At 35.0% G+C, this 14,745-nt stretch overlaps 1 protein-coding gene across 5 annotated transcripts in view; it reads left to right on the forward strand.

Moving 5' to 3' along the window:
- Nucleotides 1-14,745, forward strand: part of DNAH12 (dynein axonemal heavy chain 12) — a 203,626-nt gene that overhangs the window by 43,312 nt on the left and 145,569 nt on the right. For all 5 annotated transcript variants that reach the window (XR_013357830.1, XR_013357829.1, XM_077858421.1 and 2 more), the window contains exons 18-22: nt 3,965-4,150; nt 4,768-4,968; nt 7,282-7,476; nt 9,338-9,459; nt 9,555-9,837. Coding sequence is in view for 3 of the 5 variants with exons in the window: in XM_077858421.1 (XP_077714547.1) it covers nt 3,965-4,150; nt 4,768-4,968; nt 7,282-7,476; nt 9,338-9,459; nt 9,555-9,837 (987 nt within the window). In the remaining 2 variants the exon portion in view is untranslated. The remainder of the gene's footprint in view (nt 1-3,964; nt 4,151-4,767; nt 4,969-7,281; nt 7,477-9,337; nt 9,460-9,554; nt 9,838-14,745) is intronic.

Raw genomic sequence — 14,745 nt, forward strand, 5'->3', positions numbered from 1 at the left:
TATATATTAAGATTTTTTCTCCCATTTCTTCTGTGGATTTTCTTTTAATTTTTTTGATGGTATGTTTTGAAGCACAAAAGTTTTAAATTCTGATGATGTCTCATTTATCTATTTTTTCTTTTGTTGCTTGTGCTTTTGATGTCATATCTAAAAAAAAGATTGTCTAATCCATGAATAATTACTAAGGAAGACACAATGAAATCTCTTAGAGATTTCCATTTAGTCTCCTCCACCTTTCCTTGGATAAGGACAACCCAGGAATGGCTCCTTCATGGCTATGATATTGCTGTTCACAGCTTTTCTTGATAGACCTAATACAAACTTGGGAACAGTGTTGCTGTATGCTAAAATGTAGGCCAGTAGCCCTTAGCTGTGCCTAATCTTAGATAGTTATGCTGTGCATTTTTTACTTGTACCATATTTTATTTGTCCCTAATACTCTTTAGAACTTTTCTGAGAAATGAAGCAATAATGCAGCATCAACTTATTAAAATACATCTTGAACCTCGAAAAAAAGGAAGCTGGGATTGCATTGAATCTTTAAATTGATTTGGGAAATATTGTCATCTTAATATTAATTCTTCCAGTGTATGAGCATGAGATATTTTTACATTTATTTGGTCTTCTTTAATTTCTTTTGGCAATTATTTGTAATTTTTAGTCTACAAGTTTTGCAATTATTTTATTAAACTTACTCCTAGGTATTTTATATTTCTTTATGCTATCATACATGAGATTTTTCCCCTTACTTTTGGTTTTGAGGTGTTTATTTAATTTATTTATTTAGTTTGTAGAAATACAATTAATTTTTGTATAGTGATCTTATATCCTGCAACCTTACTGAACTCATTTATTAGTTTTAACAGTTTTTAAATGAATTCCTTAGTGGAGCACCTGGCTGACCCAGTCAGTGGAGTATGCAACTCTTGATGTCAGGGTTATAAGTTCAAGCCCCACATTGGATATAGAGATTACTTTAAAAAAAATAAATGAGTTCCTTAGAATTTTCTATACATAAGATTACATAATCAGTAAATAGAGAGTTTTATGTTTTTATTTCCAATCTAAATGTCTTAAAAAAGATTTTTTTCCCACATAACTAGTGGCTTGGATATTGACATTGGAGTCTTCTAACTAAATTACAGCATTTTTGTTGTCCAGATCACACAAATTGCCTTTTGCCCCTCAGAGAGAACACAATATAGCAAGAGAAATGGTTGTAAACAACTGGTTGTAAATGAAGCAGAATGAAAAAATTCATAGGTAGAGGATAGCAGTGTCCTCTGAAAGAAAAGGGCATGGAGCAATTGATTTTGTCATTTGGAAAACAGATAAATCTTTACTAAGGAGGTGACCAGAGTGTAATAAGTATGATTTTGTTGGGCTTTGAATTGGATTGGGAAAATATAAATGTTCTTTATCTCTCTTTGCTAATACATTTTTGTTATCTAATACTTGAAGAATATATGTAACATATATGTAAGCTATAAATAAACACCCATGAACCCTTCCCTATTCTTTAAAATTAAAAGATTTTAAAAAAATAATCAATACTCTTGCTTCACTCCATGTAATCCTTCCCTCTTTTAAGCCCCTTAATCCTTCTTCTTCTTTTTTTTAAAAGATTTTATTTATTTATTCATGAGAGATACAGAGAGAGAGAGTGAGAGGCAGAGGAAGAAGCAGGCTCCATGCAGGGAGCCCAATGTGGGACTCGATCCCAGGTCTCCAGGATCAGGCCCTGGGCTGACAGAGGCGCTAAACCACTGAGCCACCCGGGCTGGCCCCCTTAATCCTTCTTGAAGATAACTGTGTCATAATTTTTTCTTCACATTTGTATGTAACAATTTATAAAAAATATATCATCTATATGTAGTCTTATGTGACTTGATTTTTTTTTTCACTCAACATTATGTTTCTAAAACTCATCTGTGTCTTGGAAATGACTGTAGTCTGCCATTTTCACTGCTATATATCACTGCTTACTTACCTAATTTACTGATTTTTGTACTTATAGTCTCATGAACAAAAATCCCTGCCCTCAAAGTACTTAAATTTTATATTTCTTCTTCTGTGAAATGTCTATTATGCCCTTTGACCCTTTGTCATTTTTTTTTGTTTCAGTGGTTGTTTCTGTTGTTTTTATTGGTAATTTATGGAATTTTTATAATACATTCTGGGTAATAAGTCTTTGTCACTTATATGATAATGAGTCTATCAGTGCATGGTATTTAGATTTTCTTTAACATCTTTTAATAAAGTTATATAGTTTCTCCAAAATAACTCTGCACAGCTTTCACTTAATGTATCCCTAAGTAGGGACACCTGGATGGCTCAGTGGGAAGAGCATGCAATTCTTGATCGCAGGGTCATGGGTTTGAGCCCTATGTTGGTTGTTGAGATTGCTAAAAAAAAAAAAAAAAAAAAAAAACTTAGAAAAATAAAATTATTTCTAAGTACTTTATTTTTTTGTTGCTATTGTAAATTGATTCTTTTGTTAATTGTGCTTTCTATTTGTGGCTTATATACAATAATTCTTTTAACTTTCTTTATATTAATTTAATATCCAGTCATTGTACACAGACAATAATCTGTGAACAATGTCATTTTTTCCCAATTGTACCCTTTAGGTCCATCCATGTTGCAAATGGTATGATCTCATTCTTTTTTTTAGAGAGAGAGAGAGAGTTCACAGGCATGCATGTAGGTTGGGGGGAGCAGAGGGAAGGGGGGAGAGAGAAAGAATCCTAAGCAGACTCCATTTCCTCACAAAACCTGCTGCAGGGCTCTGTCTCAAAATCCTGAGATCATGACCTGAGCCAAAATCAGGAGTTGGAGACTTAATTAACTGAACCACTTAGGCACCCAATTCTCACTCCTTTTTATGCTTGAGTAATATTCCATTGTATCCACATCCTCTTTATCCATTTATCTATTGATGGACACTTGGACTGCTTCCATGTCTTGGCTATTGTAAATAATGCTGCAGTAAACATAGGGGTGCATAAATCTTTTGGAATTCATGTTTTTTTTTTTTCCTTTGGGTAGTTTTGTTTTTTAAATTTATATTCCTCCTATCTTTTATTTATTTATGTTACTTTACTGGCTAATACACTCGATACAGTGTTGATTAGAAGTAGTAATAATAGGTATGCTTATCTTGTTCCTGATTTTAAAGAAAATGTTCTAATGTCAGTATCAAGATTCATGAATTAAGTATTTTCACTTGATATTTAATTCTCACTTCACTTCCAAACAAAAGTTACATTTTGGCATTTTGGTATAGGCTTTTCCCCTTTTTATGTTATGTGTATATTGTGTATATTTATAACTATATATTATGTTATATTTTTCTACAAATAATATATATAACAACTTAGTGTTTGTATAATAATACCACAGATACCACAGTTTGAATTAGCATAGTCTTACCAAATAGTTCAATATTGTTTTTTTTTTTTAATAGTTCAATATTGTATAGAACATTTACTCTTCTTCCTTTTTGCTTTTATAATTTTCTGGGCTATTTCTAAATGTTCATTTGCGCAGATGAACTTTATTTTTTATTTTTGCAGATGAACTCTAGAATCATTTTTTAAAAAGTTTTTATTTATTTATTTATTTGACAGAGAGAGAGAGCACAAGCAGGGGGAGTGGAAGGCAGAGGGAAAGGGAGGCTCCCCGAGGAGCCTGATGTGGGGCTTGATCCCAGGACTCTGGGATCATGACCTAAGCCAAAAGGAGATGCTTAACCAACTGAGCCACCCAGGCATCCTGGAACTTTAGAATCATTTTGTTAGTTTCTCTTCTCCAAATCTAATTGGGATTTTGACTGGACTTATCAAATATATTAAATAATTTCAAGAAATGTAATCCTTATACTATTGAGGCTTCATTTATAAAAATCTATGTGGGTACACCAGTCAAAAGAGTGACTCATTATTATTTGTATTTTCATCATTAGGATTATATTCCTACTGTCTCCATCCTGTGCAATCCAGGAATGAGAACTCGTCATTGGAAGCAGATATCAGAAATTGTAGGCTATGACTTGACTCCAGACTCTGGAACTACACTGAGAAAAATTTTAAAATTAAACCTGACACCATACTTGGAAAAATTTGAAGTGATAAGTGCAGGTGCAAGTAAGGTAAATATGAAGATCAACTGGAATACTTTGACGAGTTTGTTAATCAAATAATCATAGTTATTGTTGGGGTTGAGTGTACAGTACTGGGTAGCAGTGGGAGGAGATGAGGGAATGTGATAGGAGACCACTCATTTTTCCCCCCACAAGTGTATACTTTTATACTACTGCTTTGTCCTGAATCCAGATTAGAAATGGCTCCTTTGACTTCTCCATGTGTGTGTAGCATATGATGTGTGTGTATTCTAGTAGAATAAGTATGGCTCTCTAGGGTTCTTGAAATATACAGAAAGTATCTTCAAGCTGTAGCCTAGAAAGGCTACTTCAGAGAAAGTTCGGTGGGTATTTTATTCTAGTGTCTATTTTAATACTGATAGCAGTAATTTTCCTAGCAAGTGAAATTTTTAAAAATACATTATCTTTCTTAGGAATTTTTAAATTGTTGGAGAAACCTTTTTAACTTAAAGAGAGTTTCAGATTCAGTTTCAGATCACCACAGATTATGCTAAGAAAATGACTGTGTAATGCATCCAATGCTTACTGGATTCACCAGGGTGAGTTGATACAGTAAATAAGACCTTTCTTCACCATCTTATTCTTTCTCCTTTTCTTCCTTTTAGGAATTTTCATTAGAGAAAGCCATGCATACAATGATAGGAACCTGGGATGATATTGCTTTTCATGTAAGTCCATATCGTGATACTGGAGTCTCTATTCTTTCTTCAGTAGATGAGATTCAGGCTCTCCTTGATGATCAAATTATAAAAACTCAGACAATGAGAGGCTCACCTTTCATCAAACCATTTGAAAAAGAGATCAAGGTATGCTAAATATGATAGATTCTGGTCATTTACAAAAATTGTAATTTTATTACATGTATATTCTTGTGGGAAATAAGTCAGTTTGTTGTATAGCTTTGGTGATATATAGGAACAGATATATAAAAATTAATGTGGAGCCGTATAGAACAGATCTGAGACAGTAACTCTAATAATTTTGAAAAGAACAAAATTGGTTTTATTAAAAAAACTTCAGAGTGCCTTCAGAGTTGGTTAAGCATCTACATTTAGCTCAGGTCATGATCCTGGAGTCCTTGGATGGAGCCTTGTGTTAGGCTCCCTGCTGAGCAGAGCATCTGCTTCTCCCTCTGCCCCTCCCCTTCCCTCTCCCCCTACTTGTGCTCTCTCTCTCAAATAATAAAATAAAAAAATTTAAAAATATTTTAAAAAACCCAAAAACTTCTCCAATGACAGTGATCGACTTGGAAGGAAAACAGTGGTATTATTGATTCTAACTGTAGACAGCCTAGACCCTGTTTCATGCTATATTCTTATAACTTGAAATGAAGTTCTATATATCATACTTTAGCTATATTTGTAAACAACCATCCTGAGGGTATTTTAGAATAATCAATGAATTATGGTCCACTGGAAATCAAAAGAAATGACATTTGAGACTATAAGATTATTTCATATTCTTTTTTTTTTTAAAGATTTTATTTATTTATTCATGAGAGACACACACAGAGAGAGGCAGAGACAGAGGCAGAGGGAGAAGCAGGCTCCATGCAGGGAGCCTGATGTGGGACTCGATCCTAGACCCTGGGATCACACCCTGAACCAAAGGCAGATGCTCAACCGCTGAGCCACCCAGGGGTCCCTTATTTCATATTCTTATAGTTGGTATGGGAAATACAGAAAACAAACAAATTATAGTAATTAATAGCTTTATGGGCAGTATCAAAGTTCTACCCTGGGGGAAAAGACAGACAACAAATGGGATGCTTCCCTTGATATTTACAGATTTCTAGTTATGTGCCAGATACTGCTCTAGGGGCTTTACATTTATTAAACCATCTAAACCCCATAACAGATGTTCAAGGTCGGCAATGTTATCTGTACTCAGAGATAAGGAAACCAAGGCATAGGAAGATAGGTAGTTTACCCACATTTGCCCAGCTAATAACTGATAGAACTGAATTCAAACCAAGGTAGTCTGGTTCTAATTTGAACATAAGGGACGCCTGGGTGGCTCAGTGGTTAAGCATCTGCCTGTGGCTCAGGGTGTGATCCTGGTGTCCCGGGATTGAGTTCCACATCAGGCTCCCTGCATGGAGCTTGCTTCTCCCTCTGCCTGTGTCTCTGCCTCTCTCCCCGTGTCTCTCATGAATAAATAAATAAAATCTTTTTAAAAAAATGTTGAATATAAATAGTGCTTCATAGAAGACCTTGACTCTCAATATTTGGAGAAGACAGGTATTCTTCGAAAAGAACATAATGCTACGTATTTTCCCATGAATCAGGCTTGTCTACTTCTCCTGGTACTATGTCTTTTGTAGAAATTTCTTATCTAACAAGGGAGAATTTACAAGACAAATCTAAAAGCTCTAAGAGATTTTAAAACAATAAAAATAAGAGGTCTAATTTCTTGATGCATAGGAATTTAGGCCACATATTTAAGAACCAAAGAGATTGTATAATGATCAGCTAGTGAAATATCTTTCCAATTCTAGGAGAGCTGTGAGAATAAGGAGACTTGTTTACTTGTCCCCCCTCCACCTTTAAGTTGTGTTGATGTAGAGCAGGATTTCTCAACTCGGTACTAATGACATTTTGGGCTCAATAATTCTTTGTCATGAGGACGGTCTCGTACATGTTAAGAAGTTTAGCAGCATCCTGGCCTCTACTCATGTGATATTAGTAGCACCCTCACCCCTCAGTTGTGACAAATGAAAATGTCTCCAGACATTGTCAAATATCTGTTGGGGTGAAGGGCAAAACAGCCCCTAGGTTGATAACCACTGTTGTATAGCAGGATATTTCTGGATGCTTTTTATTTTATTTTATTTTATTTTATTTTATTTTATTTTATGGATGCTTTTTAGACTTGGAATAGTTCCCTAGTGATTAGGAAATTGATCTAAATAACTACAGTCATTTCCAATGGTGAGTTCCAATGACTTAGGAAAACGTGGGACTTCCTAGAGTTTTTCTAAGTTCATGTGATACCCATAAGTGACCTTGATCTGTTTTGCGTTGGTTTAAAAATAAGTAAATTTTAAATAAATATTCCTCACTGTAATTTATAGTTTTTCTTTAATAACTGGAATTTAGTACAGTGTGCTTTTCATTAAGGCCTGGGAAGACCGTTTGATTCGAATACAAGAAACGATTGATGAATGGTTAAAAGTACAAGCTCAATGGCTATACTTGGAGCCCATATTTTGTTCTGAGGATATCATGCAACAGATGCCAGAAGAAGGGCGTCAGTTTCAGACAGTAGACAGACATTGGAGAGATATCATGAAGTTCTGTGTGAAAGACCCAAAGGTGAAATGTTTGTTTTCTTTCTTACAAATAAAGGGAACCGTTAGCTTTGGCCGTTAAAGAAAGCATATAGTTCTTTTTTTTTTTTTTTCTGATTACAAAAACAAAACCTGCTCATTGTATACAAACTGGAAAGTTCAGAAAAATATAAGAAAGCAGAAAGCAGGACACCTGGGTGGCTCAGCAGTTGAGCATCTGCCTTTGGCTCCGGGCAGGATTCCCGAGTCCACGGATCGAGTCCCACCTCAGGCTTTCTGCGTGGAGCCTCCTTCTCCCTCTGCCTGTGTCTCTGCCTCACTCTCTCTCTGTGTCTCTCGTGAATAAATAATTAAAATCTTAAACAAAGAAAGCAGAAAGCATTAAAATAATTTTACTTTTCAATTCATATGATATACTGCTTATAACTCATAATGCAGCTGCCTCAAATTCACATTTAACTCACTTGACTGTGACATACACTCATTGCTACTCTTCTCTGGTAAAATAAACTGTAAAATAAAATAAGATGGAGGTGGAAGGGGCAGTGGGGAGAGAGAGAAAGAGAGAGAGGAAGTATAGGTGATTCATCTGACATACTACTCAATGACTCCATATACTTGGGATCGATGGGAATAAAGAATCTGCCATTCTCTCAGTTGGCCTCACTATGGGTCTCTCCTAGTATTATAGCACCTCATTGAGTGTGATTCTCATATTAAAAGACAGACTATGTATTTTTTTCCAAGATTTTATTTATTTATTTCTTCATGAGAGACACACACACACAGAGAAGGGTAGAGACACAGGCAGAGGGAAAAGCAAGGCTCCATGCAGGGAGCCCGACGTGGGACTCTATCCCGGGTCTCCAGGATCACGTCCTGGGCTGAAGGTGGCGCTAAACCAGTGAGCCACCAGGGCTGCCCTATGTATTTTTCATACACTTAGTACACATAGTTCATGGATATACATCCACTTTTTTTTATCTGGTGTTTAACTTAACAATTTCTTTTAATGCTGGATAAAAGCTAGCCATGCTGGGCTTGTTGGGAGTCAATAGTATGCTGAAATATGAGTTCCAAGGATTTTACCTTCCACATAGAACCTTTGTGAAACACGATATCCTATAGATCAGAAGTCAGCATTTTTTTTTTTTTTTTTGCAAAGGAACAGGTGGTAAATATTTTAGATTTTGTGAGACATAGCATCTTTTTGCAACTACTCAACTCTGCTATTGCAGTAGGCAGAAAGCAGACAGGGACAGTATTTAACTGAACAGATGTGTCTATGCTACAATAAAACTTTCTGGGCAGTGACATTTTCATGTGCCATGAAATATGATTTTTCTTTTAATTTTTTCAACCTTTTGAAAGTATAAAGATAGTTCTTAATTTCCAGGTTATACAACAACTGGCGGCATAGTGTATTTGTATATCAAAGCCTCAAGTTGTATACCTTAAATATATACAATTTTTGTCAATTATACCTTATAAAGCTGGAAAATAAGAAAGACACTAGCAGCAGATTGGATTTAGCCCATGGGATATAGTTCACCAGTTCATACTATAGAGTGTTTATAGTTGACAGTTGTAAATGTAAAAATTAAACCACATGCCAACCTAACAGACATTTCTCACGTCATTCAAAAAATATAGGAAAAATGAATATGTACATGACAGTTATAACTTCTCATTTGTAACTTGCATTCTTGGATAAGAATATTTCTGGTTTATTGAATTTAATAGTTTTACATTACAAAAAGATTTACAACAATTTTCCTAAGCCTTTTGATATTTCAACATTTTGACATTTACTATAGACTAATGTTTAGGACTTAAAATTATATCTGGTGTATAAGTGCTGACCTGAGTGAATGTGTATCTTTTAGGTTCTTGCTGCTACTTCTTTAACAGGTTTATTGGAAAAATTGCAGAACTGCAATGAACTTTTGGACAAAATTATGAAAGGACTTAATGCATATCTTGAAAAAAAACGACTTTTCTTCTCTCGGTATGATGGATAATTAATTGTACTATAATTAAAAGCATTTTCTGATACATAATGAATTACAACTAAGGCACTTGTATTTTCATGTTTTTCTCTAGCTTTTTCTTCTTATCTAATGATGAAATGTTAGAAATTTTGTCAGAGACCAAAGATCCACTTAGAGTTCAGCCTCATTTAAAAAAATGCTTCGAGGGCATTGCTAAATTGGAATTCCTTCCTAATTTGGACATTAAGGCCATGTATAGCTCTGAAGGGGAGCGAGTGGAGCTGATTGCACTTATTTCTACATCTGCAGCGCGAGGTGCTGTGGAAAAGTGGCTCATTCAATTGGAAGACTTAATGCTTCGGAGTATTCATGATGTGATTGCAGCAGCCAGGCTGGTGTGTTTTCCTAAGATTTAATGTATACTCTATATTCTGTAAATCTTTCTTTTTGGGAGGTTTTGAATGTGTGCTGGTAAATTAACATTTACAGTTCTTACTATTTTAAACCATTTTTAACTCTTTGTTTCTAATATTATTAAGATAATAATACTAGTAAGAATTGATAATAATATATGTGACTAAGTGCTACAAAAGACAAAAGGTGTTATGAGAAAGAATAATATACATAATTTAGAAAGTATCTTGTGTACAGCCCTTGAGATCAGAAAGAATCTTAGGGGTGTTAAACGCGTTATCTACTGCTGTTGATACCTAAACAATTACTTAGAAACTCAGAATGAGATGAACATACATTAAAAGGGTATATGCTATTTGGAAGAAATGTAACAATGAAGTACTACATGCACCTTACTTATGCAAATCCAGCTAACCTAATCTTGAATAATAAATTCAGTATATTTCTATCTTTAGGACCACAAATTAACAGTTATGTAGTTTTTTAAAAATACATTTTAAAAGGCATTGCAGCCTTCTATTTTTTTATTTTTTATTTTTTTCATTGCAGCCTTTTAAAATCCAGCAACTGACTTCACATGAGTGAGGTATCATTTTTCTTTCATGAAACTTTCTTTCTGTGAAGCTTATCTTCTTGCAGTGGCCATTTTATTCAACTTCAATGTTTCCTGCAGATAAATCTTGACTTTTTCTCTTCTTTTTCTATTTATGATCTCAAGCAAACTAAAACACCTAGGAAAAAAATTAACATTATCCATGAAAGTATTTCCTTAATTTGTATAGAAATTTACCTTCTATGTGCCTAGCAATGGGTCATACATTCTTTGAAACTTATCCTTCTTTGAAACTTGTCATTTGTTTTTATTTCTAAATGTTGCTAATAAAATGCATTTAAATAATAATATATTTATATCTTTATGTACATTATTGTATCTAAACGTTACTGTATTAAAATATAGTTCTTATTAGCATCATCTTCAAATTTTGTTCTGCAGTTTTTTCAGTTTATGATTTGAATCTACTATTATCACTTGAAGCAGATTATTTTATTTAAATTTAATTAATTAACATATAATGTATTATTGGTTTCAGAGGTAGAGGTCAGTGAGTCATCAGTCTTATATAACACCCAGTGCTCAGTATATCATGTGCCCTCCTTTATGTCCATCATCCAGTCATCCTATCTCACCAACCCACCTCCCCTCCAGTGACCCTTAGTTTGTTTTTTATGATTAAGAATCTCTTATGGTTTGTCTCCCTCTCTGATTTTGAGTTGTTTTATTTTTTCCTCTCTTCTGTATGATCTTCTGTTTTGTTTCTTAAATTCCACATGTGAGATCATATGATAATTGTCTTTCTGATTGACTTATTTCCTATACCATTATACTGCCTAGTTCCATCTATATCATTGCAAATGGCAAGATATTTTTTTAATGGCTCAGTAGTATTCCATTGTGTATATATACCACATCTTTATCCATTCATCAGTTGATGGACATCTGTGCTCTTTCCATTGTCTGGCTATTGTGGACATTGCTACTATAAACATTGGGGTTCAGGTGTTCCTTTGGATCACTACCTTTGTATCTTTGGGTAAATATCTAGTAGTACAGTTACTGGGTCATCCCATAGCTACATTTACAACCTTTTGAGGAATCTGTATACTGTTTTTCAGAGTGGCTGTACCAGCTTGCATTCCAATTAACAATGTATGATGGTTCCCCCTTCTCCACATCATCTCCAACATCTGTCATTTCCTGACCTGTTAATTTTAGTCATTCTGACTGGTGTTAGGTGGTATCTCATTGTGATTTTGATTTGTGTTTCCCTGATGCCAAGTGATGTGGAACATTTTTTTCATGTGTCTGGCTATTTGTATGTCCTCTTTGGGGAAATGTCTGTGAATGTCTCCTGCCCATTTCTTGACTGGATTGTTTGTTTTTTTGGGTGGTGAGTTTGATAAGTTCTTTATAGATTTTGGATACTAGCTCTTTATCTGATAAAACATTTGCAGATATCTTCTCCCATTCTGTTGGATGTCTTTTGGTTTTGTCGACTGTTTCCTTTGCTGTGCAGAAGATTTTTATCTTGAAGTCCCAGTACTTCATTTTGCCTTTGTTTCCCTTGCCTTTGGAGACACATCTAGCAAGAAGTTGCTGTGGGCTGAGGTCACAGAGGTTGTTGCCTCTGTTCTCCTCTAGGATTTTGATGGATTCCTGTCTCACATTTAGGTCTTTCATCCATTTTGAGTCTATTTTTGTGTATAGTATGAGGAAATGGCTCAGTACCATTCTTCTGCATGTGGCTGTCCAATATTCCCAACACCATTTGTGGAAGAGACTTTTTTCCATTGGATAGTTTTTCCTTCTTTGTTGAAGATTAGTTGGCCATAATGTTGAGGGTCCATTTCTGGATTCTCTATTCTGTTCCATTGATCTGTGTGTCTGTTTTTGGGCTGGTACTGTACTGTCCTGATGATTATAGCTTTGTAATAGAAGTTAAAGTCTGGCATTGTGATGCCACCACAATGGTTTGGGGATCAAGGTAATGATGGTCTCAGAATGAATTTGGAAGTTTTCCTTCCATTTCTATTTTTTGAAACAGCTTCAGAAGAATAGGTATTAATTCTTCTTTAAATGTTTGGTAGAATTCCCCTGGGAAGCCATATGGCCCTGAACTCTTGCTATAGGGAGATTTTTGGTGACTGCTTCAATTTCCTTGCTGGTTATGGGTCTGTTCAGGTTTTATACTTCTTCCTGTTTCAGTATTGGTATTTATATATCTCTAGGAGTGCATCCATTTCTTCTAGATTGCCTAATTTGTTGGCATATAGTTTCTCATAATATGTTCTTATAATTGTTTTGGTTTCTTCAGTGTTGGTCATTATCTCTCTTCATTCATGATTTTATTTATTTGGGTCCTTTCTCTTCTTTTTGATAAGTTTGGCCAGGGGTTTGTTGATCTTATTAATTCTTTCAAAGAACCAGCCTCTAATTTCCTTGATATGTTCTACTGTTCTTCTGGTTTCTGTTTCATTGATTTATGCTCTGATCTTTATTATTTCTTTACCCATGCTGGGTTTAGGCTTTGTTTGCTGTTCTTTCTCCAGCTTTTTTAGTTTTTTAAAAAAGATTTTTATTTACTTATTCATGAGAGATAGACAGAGAGAGAGGGAGAGACATAGGCAGAGGGACAAGCAGGCTTCATTCAGGGAGCCTGATGCAGGACTTGATCCTGGGACCCCAGGATCATGACCTGAGCTCAGGGCAGATGTTCAATTATTGAGCCACCCAGGCATCCCCAGCTTTTTTAGTTATAAGGTTAGCGTGTATATTTGAGATTTTTCTAATTTTTTGAGAGAGGCTTGTATTACAATGTACTTCCCTCTTAGGACCACTTTTGGTGCATCCCAAACATTTTGAACAGTTGTTTTCATTTGTTTCCATGATTTAAAAAAGTTTTCATTTGTTTCCATGATTTAAAAAAGTTCTTTAATTTCCTGAATGACTCATTCTTTCTTTAGTAGGATGCTTTTTAACCTCCAAGTGTTTGAGTTCCTTCCAAATTTCCTCTTGTGATTGAGTTCATATTTCAAAGCTATGTGGTATGAAAATATACAGGGAATAATACCAATCTTTTGGTACCAGCTGAAACCTGATTTGTGGTGCAGTATGTGATTTATTCTAGAGAATGTTCCATATGCATGAAGAATGTGTATTCTGTTGTTTTAGGATGGAATGCTATGTATATATCTGTGAAGTCCATCTGGTCCAGTATGTCATTCAAAGCCCTTATTTCCTTGTTGATCCTCTGCTCAGATGATCTGTTCATTGCAGTGAGTGGGGTGTTGAAGTCCTCTACTATTATTGTATTATTATCAATATGTTTCTTTAATTTGGTTATTAATTGGTTGGTATAATTGGCTGCTCCCATGTTAGGAGCATATATTTATAATTGTTAGATCTTCTTGTTGGATAGATGCTTTAAGTATGATATAGTGTCCCTCTTCATCTCTTACTATAGTCTTTGGTTTAGATTGAATTTGTCTGATATGAGGATTACTACCCCAGCTTTCTTTTGATGTCCATTAGTGTGATAAATGGTTCTCCACCCCCTCATTTTCAGTCTGGAGGTGTCTTTAAGTCTAAAGTGAGTCTCTTGTAGACAGCAGATAGATGGGTCTTGCTTTTTTATCCAATCTGATACCCTGTGTCTTTTGGTTGGGGCATGAGCCCATTTACCTTCAAAGTAACTATTGAAATATATGAATTTAGTGCCATGGTATTACCTATAAGGTCCTTGTTTCTGTAGATTGTCTCTGTTCCTTTCTGGTTTATGTTATTCTTCTGTTTTCTCTTTGCTTACAGAATCTTCCTTAATATTTCTTGCAGGGCTTATTTAGTGGTCACATATTCCTTCAGTTTCTGTCTGTCCTGGAAGCTCTTTACCTCTCCTTCCATTCTGAATGACAGCTTTCCTGGATAAGATATTCTTGGATGCATGTTTTTCTCAATTAGTACCCTGAATATAACATGTCTGTCCTTTCTGGCCTGCCAGGTCTCTGTGGATAGGTCTGCTGCCAGTCTAATGTTCCTACCCCTGTAGATTAAGAACTTCTTGTCTCGACCTGCTTTGGATCTTCTCTTTATCTCTGAAATTTGCAAGCTTTACTTATTTGTCAGGGTGTTGATCTATTTTGATTGATTTTGGGTCCTCTCTACTATTGGACTTGAGTTCCTGTTTCCTTCCCCAGATTAGGGGAGTTCTTGGCTATGATTTGTTTAAATATACTTTCTGGCCCTCTCTTTCTTCCTTCTCCCTCAGAGGCCCCAATAATTCTAATACCTTTTAAATTTTATAATGTCACTGATTTCTCAAAGCCTCCCTTCA

Source organism: Canis aureus, chromosome 19 (genome assembly GCF_053574225.1).
Source record: "Canis aureus isolate CA01 chromosome 19, VMU_Caureus_v.1.0, whole genome shotgun sequence".
In the NCBI taxonomy this organism is placed as follows: Eukaryota; Metazoa; Chordata; class Mammalia; order Carnivora; family Canidae; genus Canis; species Canis aureus.